General features: G+C 51.4%; 1 protein-coding gene across 1 annotated transcript in view; it reads right to left on the bottom strand.

Annotated features, from left to right (window-relative positions):
• Window positions 1–12,044: 12,044 nt before the first annotated feature.
• Window positions 12,045–15,154, bottom strand: part of FRMD6 (FERM domain containing 6) — a 65,930-nt gene continuing 62,820 nt past the window's right edge. Inside the window, exons 13-14 of the mRNA XM_084826385.1 lie at window positions 14,936–15,027; window positions 12,045–14,457 (exon numbers count right to left, since the gene is read on the bottom strand). Coding sequence (XP_084682511.1) covers window positions 14,173–14,457; window positions 14,936–15,027 — 377 coding nt within the window. The 3' untranslated portion in view covers window positions 12,045–14,172. The remainder of the gene's footprint in view (window positions 14,458–14,935; window positions 15,028–15,154) is intronic.

The following is a 15,154-nucleotide window of genomic DNA, read 5'->3' on the forward strand; positions in this document are numbered from 1 at the left end:
CAACCCAGCCCCCGGATCAGAAGCAGTTGCCTGCCTGTGCCCTAGAGAACCGCTGCCAGTCAGAGTGATCATAACTGAGCTGGGCATCAAAGGTCTCACTTGGTATAAGGCAACTTCCTTTGTAACACAACAAACAGCCGAAGTCCTTTACAATGGCAACACTCAGATAACAGCGCCCGGGGCTCGTGTGTCCTGAAGACAAAAGGGAGGCCTGTGCAGATGCTGGGGCACAGGCGCAAAGGCCCCCAGGGACCCAGTCCCAGCAGGGAATGCATAGAGAAAAGCCCCAAGCCCTCCTAGCGTTCACTGAGCAACAGAACATCAGTGCAGGGAGAGCTTTGGGCTCCCCCGTGGAAAGGGCTGGCTCCTTGCCCTACATCACCATCTAGAGGTCAATGGTGCAAATGCAGACAGGCTCTGGGAAGACTCTGCTGTCGGACATCGAACAACCGTGCAACTCGGGCTATTGTGAATATCGATACTTTTAGTCTAGGGGAGGGAGGTTGGTGAGCTCAGCGTTGACAAAGTGTTTCTTGGGAAAGCTTTTGCTCAGATCCAGTATAGTACTGAGATTTGGGGGTTATGGCAGAACAATTGGAAAGAGCTGGGGGGGGTGTCAAAAGGCGCTCCTGAGACACAGCTTGGCAGAATCCCCAGGAACCCCGGCTCCCTTGCTTAGGGTGGAGGCAGGCTTATCGTCAGGAGAAGCCAGCTCTCCAAAGTGAGATGCTGGGAGTTGCGGTCCAAAACATCTGGAGGTTGGGGAAGGCTGATGTACATCTTCTCAAACAGCAGCCCTGTACAGGAGGCCAGCATGATTAATTCCACATTGCAGTTGGAGCAGTATGTCACTGGCCGGTCTAAAAGGTGCATCACAGAGGGGTGCACTCATTGCCCAAGGAATGAAAAATGGAAATGAATACAGTAGGTGTGTGTGGGGTGTCCATTCATCTGGTCACCTTTAGGGTGCATCCTATGCATGTTTAAAAAGGTAAAGGTGTCCCCAACCAGTCATGTCCAACTCTGGGGTGCGGTGCTCATCCCCGTTTCTAAGCCGAAGAGCCAGTGCTGTCCGAAGACGCTTCCGTGGTCATGTGGCCGGCGTGACTGAACACCGAGGTGCACGGAACGCTGCTACCTTTCCCGCCGAGGCGGTACCTATTTATCTACTTGCAATTTCTTGCTTTCGAACTGCTAGGTTGGCAGAAGCTGGGACTGAAGACGGGAGCTCACTCCGTCACGCGGCACTCGGGTCTCGAACTGCTGACCTGCCGACCTTCCAGTCTGCAGTTCAGCGTCTTAACCAGACAGAAAAAAAGGCCTATGAATCCCAGTTTGCTGGGAGCTGTAGGGTTTTTCTGTCTAAACACGCATCGGAGTGCACCTTTAAAGAAACAGAACAAGTGTGATCCCCAACAAAATGTTGCAGCGTAGTCTCGCTCCACAACAGAGGTGCTCCTGTTCAGGGTTCCAGCCAGGCCATTCCCTTCTCCCTGCCTGCCCCCTGCCAAGTTTTCCATTTTTCTTTTCTGGCAGGCACTCAGCATCCTGTGCCTTTTGAAGGCTGCTGAGCACACTCAGTCCCCATTTGGTTGGTTTGGGATTGTTTGCCCCCTTCCGATTTCTTTAAAAAAGATTTGCTGTACTTCTGAAAACACTGGGGTTCTCCAAGGTAGGCTGATGGCTCCTTCTCCTTTCTCAACAGCTCTGTTTTGGCCCCAGTCCTGTTGGCACGGCGGCATTGTGTTTGCTATTAGAGGGAGTGGTCATATATGGATTTGTTGTTCTCCGAGCGATTCTAGCTTTCATTTCCTCCTAGCAGCCAGACTAGGTCAGACGGACTTTGGGGTTGGGTGGAGCAGGGAGGGAGGGATTGACACCGTAAGGCTGATGCTATCCAGTCTTGCAGCCAAACATATTTTAGCAAAATTGTCCAACATTCTGATAGGCTTTTGGTCCACACAACACCCTGCAATCGCAGTGGCAAGGGCAGGGACTTGGGGAAGTCTATCAAAGAGGGATGCGATGGCTTGTGTGCTTCCGCCTGCAAGGGTGAGCCTTTGCAGGCCCTTCCATTGGTCTGTTCTTCGTCCTTGTCCTAAAAGAAAGGTCCAAAGTTTTATGATGTAAAAGAGCTCTAATTAATGGTACCCCGATTTGCACGAGGCACTGTGCATTTAATGACCACTGGACTGATGGAAACACAACAGGTGCAGTTTGGAACACAGAAACCTGCAAAACCTGTTTTCCAAAAGCAGTGACGCATTGGTTGCATTGTCATCTGTCTGTGGATGGAGCTGAGTTTTGAATTATTGGAACTGGCTTATTTAAAAACAACGAAAATGACGGTAGGCCAAGCATAATTCCCTGTGGCCTGGGGAGATTGAAAGGAAAGGTGCCCTCACCAAGTTTCTGAAGGGCAGAAGGGACTGACTCCCTTCTAACTGACCCTGGGCCCATCAAACCCAGTATTTTCAACACTGACTGGTAGCAGTGGCTCTCCAGGGTTCCAGGCAGGAGTTTCGCCAGCCCTACCTGGAGATGCCGCTGGGGATCAAACTGCAGACCTTCTGCACGCAAAGCTGTGGCTCTGCCATTGAGCCACGGCCCCTCCCCTTGAAGGGGAGCATGTCCTATAAAGGGGGGGTCCCGCCCTGTGCCCTTAATTCCACCTGTCCCTGACTTGGGCACCCCCCAGGTATGCTGGATTACAACCCCGCCATACTGTCTGGGAAGGGGGGCAGCTGTATCAAACACACCTGCAGGGCATCAGGGTGGGGGGAAGGCCACCTTGCAGATCCAGAAGGCAGCACTTGCTGGGTCATGCCAGAACCTTATTTCGTTAGGTGTGAGGAAGCCCATCAGGGAGGGGGTGCTCCCTGAGGTGGGACTCCTCCCTCAACTGTTTCAGGCCCAGGGCCCCCGCTCCCCCAGACAGACCCGGGGGAACCCCATTCTTCTTTCTTTCTTAAACCATGTACTGTTTATAAAGGTGGCACTGCTTTTGCGACCTGGTGCTTTCCAGAAGCACCAGACTACAGCTCCTATCACCCCAGCAAGCCTGGGGGTGATGGGAGTTGTAGTCCAGCTGCAACTCACCTTAGGTCAGGCTGTGATGTAAGGGACTGAATTTAGCTGAGGGGGAAAAGAACTGGTGGCTTTCTGTAGCCTGTAGCGTCCCTCTCAGTCTTGCCGTTCATACGGTCCATATGGTTAATATAGTAAGCACACACATCATAGGCAATCGAGCCCCTCTCATGTTATGTATTGTTGTTAGAAAGCCGGTGTGGTGTAGTGGTAGGAGTGCTGGACTGGGAGTCAGGAGACCCGGGTTCTAGTCCCCGCTCGGCCATGAAGCTCCCTGGGTGACTTTGGGCCGGTCACTGACCCACAGTCTCAGAGACTAAACTACCTTACAGGGTTGTTGTGAGGATAAAATGGGGGAGGAGGGGGACCATGTAAGCTGCCTTGGGTTCCTTGCAAGAGAAAGAAAAAAAGGTGGGATATAAATGTAATAAATAAAAATTATTTTCAACACTCAAAAGGATCATGTATCACCTCTCCAACCTGTCATGCTGCGCCCCTGAACTATTGCTGTTATTCTTCTAACTCAGGGGTGGGGAACCTGTGGCCCTGCAGATGTTGCTGGACTTCAACTACCATCAACCCTTGACAGCATGGCCAACGGGCAGGGATTGTGGGAGTTGTAGTCCTACCGCAACTGGAATGAGGCACGTTCCTCCCCCCCCCGCCCATTCTTGCTTTTTACATTGGCCCTCTTGGCTGCTCCTGTTCCTATCCGACCACAAGATGGCAGCAGACACCAGAACCTCCTCCTCCTCCTCTTCCTCTTCCACTTCCACCAAGAACTGGGCAGTCCGATTCACGCCTAGAGAACATGGCGTGGCACACATCAAGAAATACAAACCACTTCTTTGGCCCTGCTGGCGTGGGAGGACGTGAGCTGCCGTCCATCCCATCTGAAGCAGCCCGATTGGAGAAGGCCGCTCTGTTACGTACTTGCATGAGTGGATCCAGAGAACTGCAGGGTTTCGGTAGGGACAATGAAAAATGTTATTTTTGCAGCAAGCGTTCCCACCCCCAGCTGCAGGAAGTAAATACAGACAGCCAGTTTGTACCTGATCTGCTCCTCCCAGAGAGCACTCCCACCAGAGCAGTGGGGAACAGCTTCGGGGGATAAATGCCCCATATGTCGCTCAGTCTGGCATAGAATCACAGAATCATAGAATAGTAGGGTTGGAAGGGGCCTACAAGGCCATTGAGTCCAACCCCCTGCTCAATGCAGGAATCCAGGTCAGAGCATCCCCGACAGATGGCTGTCCAGCCTCGTCTTGAATGCCTCCAGCATGGGAGAGCCCACCACCTCCCTAGGTAAAGGTAGAGGGACGGGACAGATACACTCTCGAAAAGGGAGGCGCAGAGCCCGGAACTGGCATGTGCATGTCCCATCCGTCACTGGTGGGCAGGGAGTTGCATGTACCTTCTCTTTAGCCATGGATTGGGTTCCAGGCACTCACCTGGATTAAAGCTTTTCATGATCATTGCTTGTTGTTATTGTTACTGCATTTACATCCTGCCTTTTTTTCCTTTTGCAAGGAACCCAAGGTGGCTGGCATGGTTCTCCTCTCCGTTTCATCCTCACAAAAACCCTGTGAGGTTGGCTAGGTTGAGAGTCAGTGACTGGCCCAAAGTCACCCAGGGAGCTTCATGGCGGAGTGGGGACTAGAACCCGGGTCACCCCTGCCAACATTCTGACTACTACACCACACTGACAAGATGGCTCCCCCTCAATTCCCAACAGAGGCCAAAAGGAATTCTATGTCATCACGCCTGAATGAGAGCATGTGCAGAATTCGTGCGGCGTTCCAGTGTGGTGTCGTGGCTACAGCACTGGCTGGAGATACTAGTTCACATCCTCAGTAATCTAGGCCCTGAAGCTCAACAAGCGACTTTGGGCCACTCATCCACTTTTAGCTTGACTGCCTTGCAGGGCTGTTGTCATGATCAAAGGGGAATCCTGAAGCGTTTGAGGGAAGGGTGGGCTAAAAATGTAATAAAAGGAAAGAATTAGGTAGACAGATCCCTGCCCCAAGGAGATTACATGGCAAACTTTTGGGAAGATAATAGGGAGAACAGAAAGGCAAGACTGTGTAGAACAGCCTTTTCTAGCCATGCACCCTCCAGATGTTGGACTACAACTCCCATAATCCCAGTCAGCATAGCTGGCTGTGGGGTTATGGGAGTTGTAGTCCAACACATCTGGAGGGCAGACGTAGAGGGCACCAGATTGCAGAATGCTGGTGTAAAAGCTTGGTTCTTTATGTACAGTTCCAGTTCAGAGTTTATTCTCAATATCTGATGGTGCAGCCTTTTTTTTTTAAAGTGTGCAGCACAATCTCTCGCTGCAGCCTGTTGTGTCTAAAGATAGCCTGCAATGGATTTTTCACCTTCAGACCCTGTCGTATGATGTTCTGCTGTTTGCATCTGGATAGAAACGGCAACCAAACCTGTGGGAGAACATTTCAGTTGCACAGTACGCCACACAGCTGACCTGTGCAAAGGGGCTTGGCAGAATCTTTTGAAGGGCCCAGGCCAACATAGGGCCCCCGTGCTGTTGCACTCGTGTCCTGCTTGTGGGTTCCTGGTCGACAGCTGGCTGGCCACTGTGTAAGCAGAATGCTGGACTAGATGGACCCTTGGTCTGAGCCAGCAGGGCCCTTACGTCGTGGTGACACGGTCCAACCACACACCAACACCGCACCCAATTTGGGAAGCCAGTCCTCTTGCAATGGATGCTGCGGCATGGTTTGGAGCCATGGCCCAATCCTGGCTCCAAACCAAGCCCATCCACCACCCTCCCACTGAGGAAGGGCCCCTTGCATTCCCCAAAGTCTCAAACTACCCCCCAGGGGGAGCGAGAGGAGAAATGGCTATAACCCCGGGCTCTCCAACAGGATGCCCGCAGACCCCTCACTGTGCCCACGGACTCCTCCCGCGGCACACAGAGGCTCATTTTTTTCCAAGATTAATTTTTTAAGTTTTTTTTTTTTAAACTGGGAGGCTGACATGCCGCAAAGTGGAACACCAGCCTCGAGAAACATCTGTATTTCCCAACATGCCTCTGGGCCCCACATGCCCTTCTCGGCCAAGTTACTTGTCTCTGAGCCTCATCAGTTTGATTTCTGTAAAATGGGTGTTGTAGACGAAAACTGGAGTTCCAGAGAGTGGTTTTGTGTTTTGGAGCTCAGCCCCCACCTCTGCCTCATGCCAAGGTTCTTGAGCATGTTACTTTTCCTTTAGCCTTCTGGGAAATGGGTATTTTGTGACTGACCACCCCTTCCATGGCAGGCATTTTGTGAGAGTGCTCACAAGACTCTTTCAAAATCCCAAATGTGCCCAATGACCCAAAAAGGTTGGGGACCCCTGGTGTCACAGAGAGCAGCCTTCCCCAACTCTGGTTGGACTGCAACACCCAGCACCAGGTTGGGGAAACCTGACATGGGCCCAACCAGTGATTGTCTTGATGATTCACATCCATTGGCAGTGGTAATCACTGCTGCCCTTCATCCTTTCCAACAATCGGAAGTATTTCATGTCAGTAATGCTAACAACCACCCTGTAGTGTAGGCAGGACAGTATTATCAGCCTCATGTGAGAATCATAGAATAGTAGTAGAATAGTAGGGTTGGAAGGGGCCTACAAGGCCATCGAGTCCATCGAGACTAGGGGAGGGGGCTGAGGATGTGAAACTGGCCATCCAGCGAGCTCATGGGAGAGGCCGGCTTTTAAGCTCTCCATCACCAGCTCAAGGACATGGAACTCCTGACGGCAAAAAACAAAATGCGTCGGGGGCCGCGCCGTCTGCAACAGCCCTCGGCGCTTGGTCAGAAAGGCTCCGGGGTGGTGATCGCGCCTCGTGCTTTCAAGACTTCGCAGTTCCTCTGTGTGAGTCCCCCAGCCTGACATGAGGCAGCATTTCTGGTATTTTGAGGACGTTCATTCATAAGCTGTGTGTGTGTGTGTGTGTGTGTGTGTAGTCTCAGGGGAGGTTTTTGTCAAATGAAGACCAGAAAGGCCACAGCAATGTAAACTGCGACTTTTATTGTCATTTCTTCCAACTGTACCACAAAAGGCGCACCACACTTTCCGCGTTAACGAAACAAAACCAGTCACAGTGCTCGCTCCGTCGCCTGCGCACTGCCATGCCGACACGAAAGGCCTTTCACAGAAAGGAGAAGCTGTTCGCTCGTGCCGTGGAACACACGTCGCTGGAAAATGAACCAGCGGCAACAGCAACAGGCAGCCAGAGACACCCCAGACCTGCTAAAGAGTTCGCAGAAATGCAGAAGTAGATTATATATATATGCGTGTATGTGTATGTATATATATACATATATACACACAGCCTCCTATCGTACTGCCTCCCTGGACAACATCTACAATACAAAAGGGCGTGTTTCTTCGACAGCCCCTTCGCTTAAAGCACACCTGGTGACAGCTACCTGTCTGTTACAAATGTGTCTGTATGGCCCAGCTATCGGCTCCCCCGGGCGCACGCCCAACACCACCAACAGTGCAGCGCGCCCCCCTGCGAAACAGCAAAGCGCGCATGCTTTCACCCACCCATACGCAAACATGCCGCCCTTGGCAACGCTGGGCCCACGCCGGGAGAGACAGCGGCAGCCCTGTTTCTCCACCTATAAAGCAACAGGTCTACTTTCTACAACAAAAACAGGTATGTGGATGAGTTGAGCCCACCCAGTTCTGCAGCTTGAAGTGAGCTGGGCCGGAGAGAGGAAAGTGGAGTGAGACTGAAGTGGCAAGGCACAGGGGTGCAAGGCAGGGGGAGCACTCTTGTTGTTACAAAAAGCAGACCCCCACACACACTATGTTATATACGACATCCGCCTCGCACACATGCCCCACTGTTACCTCTGATCTGTGATCACAGATGGCAGTGGGCGCCCTCTAGGGGGCGGGGCTTGGAGGACAAGCCCCGCCCCTGGAGGAATCCAGGAAGGCTTGTGGGCAACCTCTGCAGGCTGCATTAGGACTACAGCCGGAGGCTGCCCTGCCCGTGAATGGGGCGGAAAGGGAAAGGTTCCTGTTGTGCAAGCACTGAGTCATTACTGACCCCTACAGGGACGCTGCTTTTGCCGGCGGTTTCATGGCAGACTATAGTGGGGTGGTTTGCCATTGCCTTCCCCAGCCGTGACTACTTTTCCCCCAGCAAGCTGGGTACTCATTTTACTGACCTCGGAAGGATGGAGGGCTGAGTCGACCTGAGCCGGCTACCTGAAAACCAGCTTCCGCTGGGATCGAACTCAGGTCATGGGGAAGAGTTTTCGTTGCATTACAGCCCCCTTACCACTCTGCGCCACACAGGGCTCTGAATGGGGTGGCCACACAAACAAATCGCCTTCTACAGAGGCCGGCACTGGTCCATCTTTCTCGGTATTGCTCGCTTCACTGGCAGTGGCTCTCCAAGGCCTCTCACAGCCCGTCTGCTTGAGATCTTGTAACTGGAGATGCCTCAGTCTGAACTCGGCACCTGAGTGGTGCTCAACCACGGAGCTACAGACACTTTCCCGTGGCAGACCTCCCCTCGAGTCTAGATTGGCCTTGGGAGTGCACGTGCCACGTGCAGCCCTCAAAAAGCCCTGTCAGCCAGCAGGACCAAGCCTCTGGCCCCTGTGAAGATCAGAAGTGGCCACGATGTTATGGCTTCAGGGACCCCTCCTTGCTCATGGCATGAAGCAGTGGAAACGACTTGGGTTGTCCTGGAATTCCTCCAAATTTGCTCCCTACAGCCCTGATAAAATTAAGGTGGAAACTCTAAAACAAGCCTTCCCCAACACACTGGCTGGGAATGATGGGTGCTGCAGTCTAACACATCTGAAGGGCACCAGTTTGGGGAAGAAGCTGCCTTATGCCCAAGCAACGAGCGTGTTGGGGGGTAGCTCCTTTCTTGAATCCATCCCAATAAATTGTGTTTCTGGACCGGCACACAAATATCCCCATAACTGGTTCTACAAAAAGACCACAAAACCTTTCTTAAGGAAAAGGTTCTATCACAACTGATGACCCAGTGCAGGGGGGAGGCCGGGATTTTAAAAAAACTCTTAATGACAACGCAGCTGTGATGAAAACGCAGACCCACACACCCAGGCCTGGTTGTTGTGCAACTACGAAACATGGCTTCCAGGAATGCTGAAAGAGGATCTTTACTATTACAGGGAGCCGGAAGGCAAAAGAGAGGTGGGTGTGTCCAAGCAGACAGCTCTGACCGGTGAGGGCTGCCAGACAGCACAGGTCTAAGTCTGCATCGTGGCACAAGCAGGGTTTCATCTGGAAGATTACACCAGTCCCCAGAGAATATGGCCCTCTGCTGTGGACTCTCCCAACTTGGCATCCTCCAGAGGTGTTGGACTACAACTCCCAGCACAGCTGGCTGGGGCTACTGGGAGTTGTAGTCCATAACATCTGGAGGGCTCTAGGTTGGGGGGCGGCTGCTTTACCAGCAAAAAGTACTTTATTGGCACAACCTGTCCGTTCCCTTTGTACTGATCAAGGGTGGACTCAAGGCAATTGCCTGGGTGACGCTGGCTGCTTAAAACCTCACCGCGTGGGCAACTACAACCGTGTGTCAAGCCAGCCACCGGCATCACGAGAGAGACACTTCCCTGGGGTTCTCATCGCTTGTTGCGAGTGTGTTAGACTTTTCTTCTTGATGTGGCTGGAAGCTGCGGGCAATCTCCTCTCTACGCAGCTGGCATCACCATGGGGCAAATTCTCAAGAGCTGGCACACAACAGAGGCATCTGGATCCACCCCAAATCAGCTCTGGGCATCCTTTTCCTGCTATCTAAGGGTCTGCATTTAATATCAGCCTCTTGATTCACAACATAGGCTGACGACCTTAAGAGCATAAGAAGTGCCCTGATGCTGGATCAGACCAAAGGCCTAACTATCATTCTGTTCAAAAGTGGCCAGCCAGCTGCCCACAGGAGACCCACAAGCAGGACATGAGTGCAACAGCACCCTCCCACCCATGTTCCCCAGCAGCTGGTGTCTGCAGGCATCCTGCCTCTGATTTCTGGAGGTAGTACAGAGCCATCAGGACTGGTGGTCACTGATGGCCTTATCCTGCATGAGATCAGACTGACATAATCAACAGGTAATGTCTGGTCAGTACTAAAAAAGAAGAAGAGAGAAGCTGCTCCACAGGCATTCAGAATCTGGGACGCTGGCTGGAGTCACAGGGTCTGGGACCGCTGAAAGGGTGCCCCAGGCGAGTCAGTCTCTCATGCATTCTATCACCTCATCCTCAAAGGACATGAAGCAAAACATCGCGTGAACTCAGCAAGCCGACATGCGATGATGCAGCACCGTGGGGTACCCAAGTCTCAGGAAGGGCCGATTTTAAAAGCCTCGTCTTTATTCTCCAAAACAACGTCCTGCGAATCAACTAACCATGTTCATCAGTAACAGCGGCAGCCTTGCTCAGCACGTGCCCCTCTGGACAGAGGCCACCCTGCCAAGCAGGGGAGGCTGGCAGCTCCGAGATTAGTGGGGCGATGAATCTGCTCTGGGATTCGATCAGAACTGGTTCCAACTTCCACACCTTGGAGAGCTCCTTTAGAGTTCTGACTGAAACCTGGAGCGGATTCACCGCCCCACTCATCTTGGATCCGCCAGCGTCCACCGGGGCAACGTGAGGATCATGGACCGCAAGAACGGGCTCCTTCCTTTCCGACCTGAATACCGAACCAAGACCCGCCCTCCTCTGCCACAGACATGAGGCCCCCTGACAGTGCTCCAAAGGACAAGGAACTAGAGCAGAGAGGACGATACAAGAAACAGTGATATGGCTCCCCTTTGGCTCTGCTCGATCCACCGAGTCCACCGTCCAGGTACTGAGGCCCACCAGGTGGCACAAAACAAAAGGTTTATCAAGGCCTGGCTGGCCACCGTCAGGGCCGGCCCTAGGCACTGGGCTGCCTGAGGCGAAGGACAAGATGGTGCCCCCTTCCCATTATTCCATGTACAGAAGTCAACCCGACCACCGAATCTCCAACGCTCCACCACTCCAGAGGGCTGCAGGCTAGTTTAAAGGGGTCCAGGAGAGAGGGGAACCACTGGGCAGCCCAGCAAGAACAGCTGGGAGGCTGCCAGTGCTGCCACCCAGCAACTGCTGCTTGAGGTGGTCGCCTCCTTCTGCCTATCGGAAGGGACGGGCCTAGCCACCATACTTGGCTGGGACGAGTGGGGCTGAGGCTGGCTTCTGAGGGGCAGAGTTTGCCCGTGGCAACACGCCACGGAGAGGGGCATGCCCCAACTTGGATGGGTCTAGCAGTGAGGGAGCCGACAGTTGAAACACCAGGTGAGTACTGCCTCCCTGCAATGCTCGCATACCACACACCCTCATGCAAGGCACGTTGCCTGTGCAACAAGGCCGCATCTCAGCAGTGAGCGTGAACACCCGCCGCCAGACGCAAAGAGATAAATACCAACTGGGTCCCAGAACAGAGCAAGGCAGGGCAGACGCACACCGCAGCAACACGACACAACGCGAACAGCAGCAGGGCCGCCGAGGAGGTTAAAAGCGAAGTCTCTTGCCTCTGGGGTTCTTTTATACCAGGCTTCCCCAACCTGGCGCCCTCCAGATGTGTTGGAGTACCACTCCCATCATGCCCAGCCAGCAGGGCCAATTGGCTGGACATGATGGGAGCTGTAGTCAACACATCTGGAGGGTGCCAGGTTGGGGAAGGGTGTTTTATACAGGCCCTCTTGGCCCAAGAGTAACACTGCTTAGCCTGTTTTGATGCCACCACCCCGCCGCCGAAAAAAGGAAAAAAAGAGGAAATGCTCATGCCTCTTTACAAAAATATCTGTATGCTTTCAGCTTTATAAAATAATCGTATGTTAAGAAAGTCTCCAGTTAGAAAAAGACAGTGTATTAAAATATGGCAACGCCACGGCTGTGAATACAAAATTCCTCAAAAATATTTCTCTGCTTTTTTTCTCTCTAAAAGGCATTGTGCTGTGAATCTTATATATGTATTTTTTTAATGCTTTCCCCCATATAATGGCTTGAAGGTATCACTAGGACAGTTCCTTAGAAGGGACGCTCCTAACTCTTTCAAAAAGCAAACAAGTCATGGCCGCTATCCTCCAAATTCCCAATTCTAGGGCAGCCCCCCCCCCCCCCCAGAGTGGTGCAACACTTCCAGAAGAAGGGTGAATCCACACGGGACCTTGGCCACTAGAACTTAAGCTGGCAACCAGGCTGGTCACAGAGCTAGGCAACGGGCCGCCCTAAAACGTTACGCAGCAGCAAACGTGTTTGCCGTTGCATGTTCACAAAGCATTTGCCACTGCACATTCACAAAACGCAGGGAGCCACGGCCAATTCCAGCTCTCTGCATACCTGTAGTATATTTTATTTCATAGGAGACTCTAAATAAATACCGGTATATAAAGAGGACAGCCAAACACGCGTTTGCCACATGCGGACAACACAGTTGGGAGTATTTCATGTGCATCTGTAAATGCATATAACAGTTGAGGTAACCCTAGAGCACAGTGGTGGAGAGGTAAGGGGTCAAGGCCATTTTTCAACCCCCCATGCTCCTAATCTGGCAGAGGTTCAAAGTCCCAAATGGGCTCTTTGTCATGGAGAAGGAACTGTAGGAGATGTGCTGGTTGTTCAGTGACGTGTTTCCCACAGCTTCCCCTCCTGAAGCCCCAGCGTGAAGAGGTGCAAAACTCTTTTATCTGCTCAGCTGGGAACAGTTCATCATTTGTGAACCTGCCTGGGCCTCTAAGATGCCAGTCAAGCCCTTGTTGCAGGAAGAGCAGAAGCAACATTTCAACTGGATTGTGTTGGAATCTTCCCTCCTCCCCAAAAGGGGTGCGGGGTGGAGTGGGGGACAACATTTCAAGATACATAGAAGCCCCAGTTCAAGAAAGAACTATCTTACTGGGGCTGGGCTGGGGGAGCCATGCTTGCAAAGCCCCTTACCCCTTACTCGAGGCAGCAAGAAGGGAGACACTTTTCTTCACCATGCATCAGGTGAGTGCTTACACGATTGTCTACATATATATATATATACTGTGAAAGAAATGAGGCATTAGTTAGCTCTTTCTACAAAAGGCATTTAAAACAGAAAAATCAAAACAAAACATAAAATGGGGTCTAAGTTCAGACAGCCATTAAACATATACTCTTCTCTATAGACTTATATACGTATTTTTATATTCTCTCTCTCTCTCTCTCTCTCTCTCTCTCTCTAACTTAAGGTACTTTGGTCAGCAAATTTTATTGCTACATCCTTACAGATTTTTTGCTCTTTACTTTTTTCATTAGAACAGAAAAAAAGCTTCCAGAAGCTTTCCAAATCCCATATCCTGAACTGTTTCTGTTTTTTGTAAACTTTACAAAGTATCAGACAGAGGCTCTACTTGGATCACAGCCCAAGTACTTTTGGGTGTGTGTTGGGAGGAAGAACAGGAAAAAACACAAGATGGATTGAGTGCATCCCAACCTGGTTTGCCCGCCCATAGTCTTCTCAACACGCGCAGTGTCCTTTTGGTTAGTTATTGCTTACGCCTTTGTCTTGATGTCACCCGTTTGGGGACGTGTGCATTTCTTTGGCTTGATGCGGTGCAACAAGTATAGGAAAAAAAGATTAAGAATGCTGTCCTTGCATTTAGCGTCAATACCACAATGGCAAAAATCAAAGAAAGCTGCTAATGTGATACAAGAACCTTTTGTATCTGCAGCTCAGAAGACTTGCAGGGGCTTCCATGGGGCAAAGAATGTAAAAATAACATCTAAAACAACATTGTGCATCTTTTTTTTTTGGTCAAAATAAGAGAGAACAAGGGGCCATTTTCAAAAGAAGAGTCGGGGTTTTCTAAATCCAACTGACTTACACTCAGATCAAGTTCTGCCCCATGAACCCAACATCGGTGCCGAAGAATCCACTGATAGGACGGGCATTTGTAAAAGTGCAACGGTTTCCAAGGCCTTGGTTGCAAGCATCCGAGAAAAGACGCTGTGGGGGAAATCCCAGTATGGCACCAGAAAGAGGTCATGAAACGACAATGCCTTGCGGATGGTCTCTCGAGAGGGCCCAGAGAGGCAACGTCAGACAACAAACTCTGGGACGTCTTCGTGGGCGAGATCCAAAGAGAAGTATTTGCTGGCCCTTTTGACGGGAAAAGTGTCTTGGATATTGATGCACTGCTGGGCTAAGCAGCCATCACAGTAGAGGCCCCCCTCAGCCAGTCCGTGGCCGCACCCAAAGGTGTAGCTCTGCGCGGTGTCCTGGCACAGGCTCGCCAGGCGCAGGAAGTCTTTTTGGTAGAGCCGGATGTCATCCAGGCTCAAGCTGTGCCTGTCAGTGGAGGTCTTTGGCTTCCTGCAGACCATCTGTAGGAAAGAAGACATCTAAGCAAATGCTTCAGATGCAATTCACAACATCAAGTCAAAAACCTCACATATGGCTTGGTTCGTTGATGTCCTTTTAATGCGACATTCTGAGGAATTTCCTTTCCATGGCCAATGATTGGATTCTTTTTACTTAGCACAGCATCCAAAACCACATCCACCCTTGTTAATGTAAAGCGGGATTGGGTAACCCCTGCAGGCTGCATGCCCCCACTCCCATTTTTTTAAAATAAAAAATACGTCGCCCGTAGTACTATGGAGCACCAAAAGGTCACATTTGGCTTGTTTGCAAGCTACATTTGACCCTTTTAGAGCCCCCCAGCAGCTACAGAGCCCCCCAAAGGTCAAATGTTCCCTACTAACTCCTGAAAAACACCTCCCACCTCTTCCTGAACATCAGTTTGCAAGTCAGTTTGGAGTCATGGAACACAGCTCAATTTTCCTGCCACAGTTCACAAACCTGCGGCAACGAATCAATGCTCTGGCCACGAAGCTTCACCACCGTCTCTGAGGAGCTGGATGTGGACGAACTGACTTCTTTGACGACTAGTCCTGAATTACACAACAAAGAAGGGGGAGGGGACACAAAGCGGTGTGAGGCATCAGTATTCAAGAGTGGTTCAGTTTCTACGGTACTGCAAGTTTTTATCATAAGGTATGATACCTTAAAAGTTCACTT

This window comes from Heloderma suspectum, chromosome 1, assembly GCF_057233095.1.
Source record: "Heloderma suspectum isolate Gila_16-S chromosome 1, 16-S_ref, whole genome shotgun sequence".
Taxonomy (NCBI): domain Eukaryota; kingdom Metazoa; phylum Chordata; class Lepidosauria; order Squamata; family Helodermatidae; genus Heloderma; species Heloderma suspectum.